The sequence below is a fragment of the Chanodichthys erythropterus genome, chromosome 21 (assembly GCF_024489055.1).
Source record: "Chanodichthys erythropterus isolate Z2021 chromosome 21, ASM2448905v1, whole genome shotgun sequence".
NCBI lineage: Eukaryota > Metazoa > Chordata > Actinopteri > Cypriniformes > Xenocyprididae > Chanodichthys > Chanodichthys erythropterus.
In genome coordinates, this window is record NC_090241.1 from 21,881,302 (window position 1) to 21,894,024 (window position 12,723).

A 12,723-nucleotide genomic window follows, 5' to 3' on the forward strand; every position below is an offset into this window, starting at 1 on the left:
TCTTAGAGGAATGTATTGATTGGTTTAATGTCCTGTTACATTTTATTTATTTAGTATCTACTTTTCACAAAAAGAGTTAATCATCATCCTCAGTCAATCTCCTATATTCAGTGTGGTAGGAATAGTTTTGTGTGGTGCAAAAAAATGCATTATTTATGACACATTCTCCATAAACACTTTACTATCTCTCCCTAAACTAATTTTTCATGTATAAGAAGAGCTTGTGTGACATTAAGCGTTTCAGTGCTAAACAATGATTGCTTCAATATGTAAATAAACTTGATCTCTGGTTATAAAATGACTTTCTAATGTAGAAGGCGATAAAAAAAATTTTATTTCATGATTTACATTACATTACATACTACAAATATATATTTTCATGTAACATCCCATTTCAAAATCAAATAACAGACAATTTCATCATCCTTGTAATCTTACAATAAATAGTGGCCTAATATCTACAGTTAAAGTATTATCTAAGCTTATCCAGTTTGTGGCAAAAACAAAAGATGCATATACATAGTTGTAATTAAGTAAGATGAGACTTTTAGGTTGCTTTTTTGTCCAGGTAGCAATAGAGATACATAGACACCCCCATCGCCGCCAACTAGAAAACAAAATACATTGTCAGTTGTAGGTGGTGGTACATAATTTTTCTGACGCATATGATTGAAGTGCCTAACATGCTTAAGGACATTTAAAAGCATTTGGAAACAGTGAAGATAATGATGCCTGTCGCTACACCTTTTGCTGGACATGCAAAATGGTAAATTGTTCTGTGTACCAAACTAGGCTTAAGCAATCATGATAAAGGCTATAGTCAAATCCTGAAGCTGCTAAACTACCTACATAAACCCAATACTCTTCTTTTAATACATTTGTTATTGTAACAGCATGATGGATGTATTGTGTTTACCTCAATGGCAGTGACTCCAGCAGCTATTCCTCCCACAATGTCAACGTTCCTCTGGGTGACCTTAACAATTTGTTTAAAACAGCCCTGGAAAGAGAAACCAATATCAGATGAAAGGGCCCAAATCACATAAACGCACCAATGTAATACACAGGGGCGTAGGAACGATCTAAAAAGTAGTGTGTGGGGCGGGGGTCACATTTATATATCTTATCAGTGTGGCTCATGAATATTAATAAGGTTACATATCATTCGCCTGGTAATTCCTGCAGAACGGGATGGTAAGCGGGCACTAGCCATAGTTGTTATGATGCCTTCAGCCAATCAGAGCTGTCATGACATCATTTTCCTGTGATTTCATAGTGATTGGGTGAATTCAGAACAACATATTACTTTTACTATTTCTACCATCTATTTCTAGTACAGAACTTAGAAAAGCTGTATGCTTGAAAGCGGTTTCAAATTCAGGACTAATGTGTCCTTCAAATAGAAATTTTGTGATTACGAGTTACGAGCACGAGTTGCGAGTGGGAAACTCAGAATCCTAGATGATACACAAGTTGCAGAGTTATGACGTTGTGCGTGTCAATTTGAAACATTGCAGAAACATTGATCTATCCACCTTATTTATTAGTTATTTCCTTTAATGTGCATGAGTTCAGATTCATTAGCTGCTATCAGTTAATAAGTGCAGTAAACAGTGAAACTGTTTGTGCTTCCAACCAGTGTGTTTATAATTGCGATAACTTAAAATAATGACAGCAAATATCAGTTTACAGTATTGAGTAGCATTACAGAATGTTTTATACAGGTAAAATAAATGGAAGCCACTGAAACTGGAAGCCTAGCTTGCACATTCAAGTAAAATGACTGGCCAGGGCCCCTCATACATTAAAAATTAGATCTTTAATCTATATTGAGAATGTTGAGAGAAAAGCAATTGTGCAGTGAATTATGATTTTATTTTTGCAAGTTATTTTCATTTTACATGCTGTATTTTAATCCTTTTCATCTGTTCAAATTCAGATGTAATTATTTGGCTACATCCGTGTTATATTTCCGACTTGAATACATAATGTCACGGTACAAGTTTCCAAGGTGCACTTGAATGAAATATCAATCATATGTTATTTATGGCTCGGGTGATTGGCTCAAAAACAAATGTGCCAAGAAGTGCTGCTATCAGAATTACTGAAAATATGAGTTGCCTACTTCATAATTCCAACTGGGAGCCAGAGATTATTTTGAAACCAAGGAGTGGGGATGACCCAAAACCTTTCAACATGCCAGAGTAGAGAAACGTTTCAATAGTAAATGGTAGGTCATTTTTAATTTTACGAAATACGGTTACTTTAGCTGTTGCATACTGGTCATATTTGTGAATGTTTGTATGTCTTTGTTGTATACATATGGAGAAAAGCACATGTATTAGCAAGTACTTGAACATGGCCATTTATACTCAGCCATCAACACTATTTTTCTTCACACAGCCGCATAAACTTAGAATATAATGATTATGTCAAAAAGAAGCTAGTTTCTATGCGCCTTGTAACACCATACTGTACTAGCAGCTTTAGACATGTCCAAACTCTTGCTAGCTTTCGCAGTGGAATTATTTGATAAAACTGAATGTTCTTTGTTTCTCACCACCACACTACTGAAATTTGCATTGTCTTCATCACAGGGGAAGAGCTCGGGACCTGCACAACAGGTCGGAGGGTAAAGGGCCCCATTTCGCTTATAGTAGTAGGATTCAGAGAAGTCTGTGTAGTTGCTGAAGCCACAACACTGCAACTGTTACACAAAATGGAAGGGCAATAAGAGTCATTTCCATATACTATATATTCACAAATAAGGATTTGTTGGGCTAACATATCCACATACAGTATGTCCCCATGTTATACATACAAGTATTGATCTGTAACGCTTTTGAAGGGTTTTCATTAGCCTGTCAAACTCAAGGCAGTCTGTTTAGTAAGCTCATTTTCACATTTACTGTCAGCTACCCTATACTGGTTTTAAGGGCAATTTTAGCTAGGAAATTTGACATGATGGATTAATTTTGTTTGACCACATACTGAAAAGCCTGAAGCACAGATCAATACTTGTATGCATCAGTATTTGGTTGGCTGTAGCTTACTGTTGTCATGGTTGAGTTCCACAAGTCCGTGAGAATTTGATCTTTCCCATACTGCTCCTTCAGTCCAGGTATGGCCCACGATCTTAGAATGATCTCCGTCTTTCGAAATCACAGACAAAAAGGGACAGATGAAAGGTACACATTAAAATTCAGAAAGAAAGAACTCGCAGATAAAAATCTTACACGCTGCTTTCACAACTGTTTCTCTACAAGGCCGCTAGCAATGACATTTATCATGGCTAAATGAAACAAAGGCTCTAGTAAAATCTTTTTTGTTTTTTCATAATTGTAAGGTTATTTCGGTAACACTTATAACCCAGATGAAAAAAGTACACTTCCCTAATGTACTTAAAGTAGTCTATTTTTGCGCACTAATTGTATTAATACTTAATATACTAACAATTCTTCTTTAGTACTTCTTAAGAAAATCTTAAGAACATCTAAGTGTACTCAACTGCTATTTTGAGACACCATGAATATGAACTAAAATGTACTTTTAACATACTATAGCTGTATTTAATTAAAAAATTGTATTTAATTACCACTTGTAGTACACTTGAACCCACTTGTGTATGAAAGATTTTAAGTGCAAGTGGTAACTAAAATGTTAACACTTTTTTTTTTTTTTTTTTTACATCATTAACATACTTTTGTAACATTGTCATTTATGAGTAAACTGTAATGTGTTTACTGGTAATTTATTTGATTTATAAATCAAACTCTGGTAAGATGTGTAACAAACCAAGTCATTCATATTTTGAAATTGAATCATTATCAAAGCTCAACAAGTCAAATATCTCCCAAGTCAAAAATGCAAAATGCAGTAAAGTATGCCAGTGGTTACTGGCAGTGGTAACTTTACACATGCAAGATGAAGACGTAAATGTTAAGACAATTGGTATACTATTGAATTAGAGCAAATTTGCACAAAATTGCACAAAAAAAATCACTTTGATGCATAAAGAACACCATTAATTATACATATGCCTGTTATTCGGTGTGTTTTTTACAACTGAATGTGTGATAACTAAATGGAAAATAGTATAATGTATGAATGCACTGGTGCTGCATATGTTTTGTAAAGTAAAAATCTCCTTTGTGATGCATGCTTGCGTTTGCTTTATCATTCTCTCTCTCTCTGTTCTCTTACTTTCTCCCTTCTGTCTTATTAGTTGGAATTTGATTAATAAACCTAGATGAGGTTTAGTCACACAAGGACTCTGTTGCTAAGTGTTACTTGTGTATTTGTTGGGGTCAGCAAGAGTGGTCTTCAGCACAGCATGTCTGTGGGGATGTGTAGACAAAACACAATTAAAAGTGATCCCCCTCCTACCTATGAAGCAGTGGAAGCCACACAGATCAGTAGGGTTATTACATGCAAGCTAATCCATCAATGTCTGGAGGAATTCCCTCACAATCTAGACAGGACAAAGCGCTGTAAGGCAAGGGAGCGATTGCTAATTGCTGATCTGAGACCAGTGCATATACAGCACAGAAAGTAATACAATATAAGAACATAAATTTTATGTTATGTTATTTTTCTTATCATAATAACGAGCTTTAATTTAAACAGTGAAAATGTTATTGCCAAACGACACCACATCAGCTAAATGGAATTGAAATGTTATTGAAATGGGAGTGATTACATTTTGGATCACACAATAAACAGCTCTGACCAATTGTACATTAAAAAAAACTTAATCTCCACAACGATTTGGCTTATCCCATAACAATTTTACGTGTTAATGTAAACATGTAATGCTATTCAAATTCATATTGTGTGATTCCTATGAGTTTGTGGAGCCTATTTCTTATCTAAACTACAACAGGGCAGCTGATCATAGACTTGCACATGAATTATTAAAACACCAATTTATTCTGTCATGATAATAAATAAATAAATGAATGAATGGACAAAAGTGTGATGGTGACAAACAGCACATTAAATGGGTATTTGCATGCTTAATGTTCCACCGAATGATTTAGTCAATCTATAATTCACAAGAATGTCCTGCACTCTTCCTTTCTGGTGACTCCCCAGTAGCATTAACCGCTCTAGCTTGTTGATGAAGTACCACGTTTCATCCAGATAGCTGTATAAATGATGTTTCATGAACAAACTACGCTGATTCTATGCTTACATAAATGCCTAGAAGACCATTTTAAATCCCAATGGAGTAGAACCACAATTTCCAAACACCACAAATATACAGTGCGGTCCAAAAGTATGAGTGAAATGGCTTCTATTTGGCATTTCTTTTTGATTTCATCCTCTGAGCTACACTTAGTATTTTTTTTTATTAGTATTTTATGTATGGTAAGTTGTGTAAAACCTGATGATCATGTATGTTATCCAGTTTGATTTGAGCAGGTTCTAAAGAGCTTATTTTGATGCAATAAAATATGGTTAATATCAAAAATGTGCTTATTTAATTAGTGACATTAAGAAACATTAAGTTAAAATAATACATGATTATTTACATTAAAAAAAAATCTAAATTGTTACATTTAAACTTAGAATATTATAATATTAATATTTTTGTATTAATTTATAGCATTACATATTTTTTGTTTTCCTTTTTTTTTTTTTTTTTGAATCCCAGATTTTCAGTGCCTTAGATTTTGGATCCTGATTTTCTTATATATATTCTTCTTTATATATAGGTTTAACTATACATATGCATTAAATGAGATTGCTGTCTTTTAAATAGAATTCAATTTTTTAATTTGCCCTAAAAGGCCTTTGTGTTTTTTAATTAAATGGCATTATTCTCTTAACATACCCTCCATAACTCATTTAAAGTTGTTGTAATTATTATACATTTCACTAAATGGGTGAAGCTCTGTATGTAAATCGCCTGTTTTGCATATAAAATGCCTAAACGTCAATATTGTAGTGCGATAAATTGCTCAAAGTGAGAGTGCTGGCATAGCGCCTGAGGCAATCTGGGAGTTATTAAGTGGCTGAATGTGCTGGAGCCATTTCAAACCCCCTAATTTAATGATGGCCAGAGTATTATGGGAATTTACATGCAGCTAAAATGAAAAGAGAGACAAAGAGTGAGTGGGGGGATGGGGAGGCTTGGCAGAGAGGTCAGTGGTTTAGAGCAAGACTCACATATGAAGAATAAACCAGTACTACAACTGCAGCTGCCACCTCAGCAATGCAAATGATCAGGATGATGGAGAAGAACTGGTTGTACAAAGAAAAAGAGAGTGAACATACAAAAAAAAAACTTAAATGTAAAAACATTATATTCATAAGGCACTTGATATGATTGAGATTTACCATTATAAGAAGGCATTTGCTCTCTTTCTGAGCTCCGCAGCACCCCAGCAATCCGAGGAGAGTCATAACTGCCCCAATGGTGATGCTGAAGATTCCCACATTGACATGACTCATGAACTGATCAGTAAAAGGTGGCAAAATTCTGATAAAGGAATCTTTATTCACAGTCACCCATATCCCTACAGCTGCAAGACACATGCCTGCCAGCTGTCAAAAAAAAAAAAAAGTTCAAATTTTTACTTCCACAAATACACTATTGCATTTTAATAGTAATATGCTAATGCTTAGATAGGCAAATAATGTATGCAGTCACCCTATTATCAGCGCCGTAACCATCACTGACTATGAGGGCAAGTAATCAGATATAGAAAAATTGCCATTTTGTCACTGCAAGTGGGACAGGAAGTTATTTTGATTAAAGATTATGAGGTCACATAAATAATAATAAAAAAATAAATAAATATATATATATATATATATATATATATAAATATATATATATATATATATATATATATATATATATATATATACATATATATATATATATATGTATGTATATATATGTATATATGTATGTATGTATATATATGTATGTATATATATATATGTATGTATATATATATATATATATGTATATATATGTATATATACACGGATAAATAATTTATAATAAATGCTGCAATATTCCATTAATAATGTCAATTTTGATTTCATTTTGACTTTTAGCTTCACAGTGGTGCTGTGAATTGTGGGATTGACAGCGTTTTGGAGAAAGCATCGACAGTGTCCAAAAGTTGAGAGAAACTATGCAAATATCAAGCAAAAAATGCATAGCAGCAGCCAATCGCCATGAGACGCCATAGTGAGGTCTGTCATGTGCTTTTCAGAATCTGTTTATTTTACTGGAGTTTCTGTTGAATTTAGTGTATACGATTGTTAACACAGTCATAATATTGTTAGTCATATTGTTTACACATTGGATACTTTGTAGTCGTTGTATATGTTAAATATTGCAGTTTGGACGCTTTCATTTTTAACAGACTTGCTGTGTTTACAAAAATTAATTAAATTGATGCTTTATCTTTACTTGGGGATTCAGAAACAAAGCTTGCATCTTCCCAGCTGTAACTGCATGTATATATGACGATTATATTGGCCATGTGCTGAGAAGAACATAGATTAAACACACTGGCTACAAACATATGACAGAGCGGAGGTGTTGTAGCGTACTAGCGTTTGGGGCTCTGAGTGGAGTTTTGGCACTGTAGTGGACATGTGACAGCAACTTTATGTTCAAGTGACAACTATGTTTTTTGATGTTTACAGTGGGGTATCAAAAACAGACCTATTTTATCTCAACATAAGGAGATTTACTGATTAACCGTAGGTTACAACCTTTTGTATATTTCAAAACAAACTGAAATCTGATACTAAGTGACATATAACTCATATTTTAGTTCATGAAATATGAAATAATTTAGCTCATGCTCAAGTTATTTTGCTATAAGCTCTAGTTCACATAAAAGCTTTATGACCAGAGGCATGTATCAGTTATAGTCATGTGGATTCAGCTCCTTTATCTTTTGCATTTTCCCATGACCTTTAATTCTCACCATTACGTTGTACGATAAGAGGCCCTGCATGGATTTCCCATTATTGCCAGAGTGTACCTGAGTTATGTGTGTTCTACCATAGATGTAGGTCATTCAACAATGGCAATGGCTCAATAGAAAACTAAAGGGTACCCTTAATGGCCACAAGCCTGCAGGATTAGGTGCTCGACTGCTCATTTATGTCACTTCCAGGACTCTTTGCAGACAATAGTTCTGACACATAACCAGGTCTGTTTATGGCACGGATATCCTGGGGTAATGATGGAAACACAGTGTTGTTGTCATTCTGTGTCTTCTAATGTATCAAGAGCCAGATGCAACACCACACCATCACCATGTGATGTCTCCAAACAGAATGATAGGCATCCAATTGGATATCAAAAGGTCTAAGCCCCAGAGCACATTTGGTGGTGCTTTGGGTTAATGAGTGGGTTGGTGTCAGCATGTTAATTTACAGTTGGTGCCATAACCATCTCTGAAACCTGATATGTTCTGTCAGACACAATCACGGCTGTCAGGGCAGCTTACATCCAACTCAGCTGGCTGACAGCTGAACATGAAACACTTCCTAGTCCTTCTTGCCAATGCTTATTTTTTCCACATGTGAATAATTTTCATTTTATCATTTCCCGTTTGCGCTCATGGAGCTTTGGGAATTGTTTGAATGTTTTAGCAGTTTAACTGTCAGCTTTTGATAACGGGCACATCTCTAGGCAAATAGAATGTGACGGGCATATTACTTTCAGCTATAATTCTGCACTCTCTGCTATAATTATTACTGGTGTTGTTGTTTTTCTTCAGTGAGTAATGCTTTGATGAAATGCCACCATGCATGGCTTAATGTTGGAAATGTCATGTCAAAGGAAGATGCACCTGGAGAAATTACATGGAAATCAGATTGTGTGTAAGGGTAAACTAAGGAAAGGAATTGGCACACCGTATGGGAGTGGAATGAAACCGATTAGGCTTGGGAAGGGGAGGAAAATAAATTGGAATTACATGGGGAGTTATGAAGACCGCTGTGCAGGAGGATCTAAATAGAAAAAAAACCACACATAGAGGGCTGTCTTGCTGAGTGTAAGACGAAATTAGTTGAATATATTGAATACAAGCAGCCTCAATTTAGCTGATGATCAGTATGTTCTCAATATGGAATCAAAACCAGTTGTAGTAACTATTTTAGTAATATTCTATGGGAGTATTTGCAATTGGACACTTTGTGTTTTTATTGATAGCCCTGATTTTATTAATAGCTATCCGATCATAAAGCTCAAGTGCAAATACCCTCTAAGATGCATTTGAGATGGATAGTAATCGAACACCACTCAAGAGGTGGTTTCAGACACAATTTAGCCAAATGTTAAGGCATTTAGTGGTTGTTCAGACTGCATACATAAAGTGTACCCCCACCCCACCCCATAGGGTGCAAATAGCCCCTCAACAGCATTCAGCATTCAACACCAAACCTCTAAAAACGTGAACTCCTGCATAATTCAACATTCTTGTGGGGCTGATTCCTATTTAGCAGATGGTCCTTTACTGTCGTACAAACCTGATTCCAAAAAAGTTGGGACACTGTACAAATTGTGAATAAAAAAGGAATGCAATAATTTACAATTCTCATAAACTTATATTTTATTCACAATAGAATATAGATAACATATCAACTGTTGAAAGTGAGACATTTTGAAATGTCATGCCAAATATTGGCTCATTTTGGATTTCATGAGAGCTACACATTCCAAAAAAGTTGGGACAGGTAGCAATAAGAGGCTGGAAAAGTTAAATGTGCATATAAGGAACAGCTGGAGGACCAATTCGCAACTTATTTGGTCAATTGGCAACATGATTGGTATAAAAAGAACCTCTCAGAGTGGCAGTGTCTCTCAGAAGTCAAGATGGGCAGAGGATCACCAATTCCCCCAATGCTGAGGCAAAAAATAGTGGAGCAATATCAGAAAGGAGTTTCTCAGAGAAAAAATGCAAAGAGTTTGAAGTTATCATCATCTACAGTGCATAATATCATCCAAAGATTCAGAGAATCTGGAACAATCTCTGTGCGTAAGGGTCAAGGCCAGAAAACCATACTGGATGCCCGTGATCTTCGGGCCCTTAGACGGCACTGCATCACATACAGGACTGCTACTGTAATGGAAATCACAACATGGGCTCAGGAATACTTCCAGAAAACATTGTCGGTGAACACAATCTACCGTGCCATTCACCGTTGCCGGCTAAAACTCTATAGGTCAAAAAATAAGCTGTATCTAAACATGATCCAGAAGCGCAGGCGTTTTCTCTGGGCAAAGTGGAAAACTGTTCTGTGGTCAGACGAATTAAAATTTAAAGTTCTTTTTGGAAAACTGGGACGCCATGTCATCTGGCCTAAAGAGGACAAGGACAACCCAAGTTGTTATCAGCGCTCCGTTCAGAAGCCTGCATCTCTGATGGTATGGGGTTGCATGAGTGCGTGTGGCATGGGCAGCTTACACATCTGGAAAGGCACCATCAATGCTGAAAGGTATATCCAAGTTCTAGAACAACATATGCTCCCATCCAGACGTCGTCTCTTTCAGGGAAGACCTTGCATTTTCCAACATGACAATGCCAGACCACATCCTGCATCAATTACAGCATCATGGCTGCGTAGAAGAAGGATCCGGGTACTGAAATGGCCAGCCTGCAGTCCAGATCTTTCACCCATAGAAAACATTTGGCACATCATAAAGAGGAAGATGTGACAAAGAAGACCTAAGACAGTTGAGCAACTAGAAGCCTGTATTAGACAAGAATGGGACAACATTCCTATTCCTAAACTTAAGCAACTTGTGTCCTCAGTCCCCAGATGTTTGCAGACTGTTATAAAAAGAAGAGGGGATGCCACAGAGTGGTAAACATGGCTTTGTCCCAACTTTTTTGAGATGTGTTGATGCCATGAAATTTAAAATCAACTTATCCCTTAAAATGATACATTTTCACAGTTTAAACATTTGATATGTCATCTATGTTGTATTCTGAATAAAATATTGAAATTTGAAACTTCCACATCATTGCATTCTGTTTTTATCCACAATTTGTACAGTGTCCCGACCTTTTTGGAATCGGGTTTGTATATGGCTATCATCCACCACACAAAATCATGTATTTGCAGCATATTTGACAATAAAGGCCAGTTCACATAAAGAACGATAATGTTCTGTTTATAATAAACACCCACTGCACTTATATCGTCTGCTGTATTAAATTCTCAAGATTGAGTTGGGTGGATTCTGATTGGCTGTCAATGTTTTTAGCATTCTTCAAGGGAAAAAAAATGTTCTGAAAGTAATTTAAACAATATAGCTCCTCTGTGTCATTATCATTATAGCTGGGGTGTGGACTTTACAATTACCATAGATTTAGAACGATTATTAAAACTTTATAGTTCTCATCAGAGTTATCGTCCTTTGTGTGAACAGGCCTTAAATACTTACTTAAAAAAAAAATGTTTCACATAATGCCAATGCGCACAGCATTACTAATACGCCCCATAATCAGTGGACACAAAGTAAAACAAAGCAAGTTTCTAATTTGTGAAAGACTTAAACCTCAAAAATTTGTTTATCTTTTGTTGACCCACCATTGCTCTCGAATCACTGTCAGATTTAAAACTGATTGACGGACTGATTGAATTCTGACAAAAAGAACAAAAAGCACCTAGTTATAAATTTTTCTCTTTTTTTCTGCTTTTAATTGACAGAAAATTAAATATTTGCAGAAAACCTTGACCTTGTATTCGGTATAACCTAATGCCAGTTTTGTCCTCTACAAGTCTTGACAAGTATTAAGACTGATAAGTCAGTTGTAGATCAGATAAATTGTTCACCAAATAGAAACCAACAGTAAGCTGTTCTAGCAATGCTTTGAATGAAATATGGCACAGTAATATGTATACGCTTTCCTTTGTTCCAGTATCTACAGCCTTAAAAATGTCCTGTCCTACCAAGCCACCCAGCATACCCATCATTTCATGCACTTGCAGGCTTTAACTCTCAAACAAAGTGGCTGTGAACAATAATGAGATGAAAATTGTTGCATGTGAGCAAGTGTGACTGCCTTACTCACATTCACACTTTGACTGTGATCATCAAGACTTCACTATGGAGCAATGAAACATTTTCTAATGGATTCGTGTTATCGGTTTGCATTAGTTCAATTTATGTGTGTACTGTGTACATTTGTTGTAAAGAGAAGAGGATAAATTATTTATTGCTCATTCGGAGGCAGGCTGAATCTATTTCATTCTTTACACCCCACATAAAAGTCTCAGTCAATGAATAAAGAAATGCAATTATTCTTCTAAACACCCCTCTCCCTGCACTCAAATGTAAACATTTAATGAGAAAATAAAGCATACTTACGCAGATAAGCAAGTTAAACACAACCATCACAACTTTGACAAATGTGAAGCAGCCCATTTTAATCTGTAATGAAGCAGTGAACATAAATCAGAGCAGCATTTGAGTTTGATTGTTTTTCATACACATACTTGCACATATACGGTACATATTTACATTTACATATTTTTACGGTACATACTCCTTTTCACTTAAATCCATTCTAATCAAACATTGTTTAGCTTATGTAAAAGCAACTCACCTGGTTTGAGCCAAAGTGCACTAATAGACGTAAACACAGTTGAGTGAGTTGTTAAGTGAGGAATAGACAGAGAAGGAAAAGAGACAGAATGATAGGGAAATAGTGGAAGAGACTTGCACAGGTGAGA

General features: G+C 35.6%; 1 protein-coding gene across 1 annotated transcript; it reads right to left on the bottom strand.

The window, feature by feature from the left end:
- Positions 1-489: 489 nt before the first annotated feature.
- Positions 490-12,415, bottom strand: LOC137011702 (tetraspanin-1). Its single transcript, XM_067374781.1, has 7 exons — positions 12,359-12,415; positions 6,343-6,549; positions 6,172-6,246; positions 3,054-3,152; positions 2,561-2,707; positions 917-1,000; positions 490-607 (listed from the first exon to the last, which is right to left on the bottom strand). Exons 1-7 carry the CDS (start codon positions 12,413-12,415, stop codon positions 548-550), a joined length of 729 nt encoding a protein of 242 aa, XP_067230882.1. The 3' UTR covers positions 490-547.
- Between the last annotated feature and the right edge of the window lie 308 nt (positions 12,416-12,723).

Coding starts and splice junctions, on each gene's coding strand:
- LOC137011702 (XM_067374781.1), bottom strand. CDS start 12,415: ATGGGCTGCTTCACATTTGTCAAAGTTGTGATGGTTGTGTTTAACTTG. Junction 6,247..6,342: donor GCAAATGCCTTCTTATAATG/GTAAATCTCAAT, acceptor TTGTACAACCAG/TTCTTCTCCATCATCCTGAT. Junction 608..916: donor CTGGAGTCACTGCCATTGAG/GTAAACACAATA, acceptor TTTGTTTTCTAG/TTGGCGGCGATGGGGGTGTC.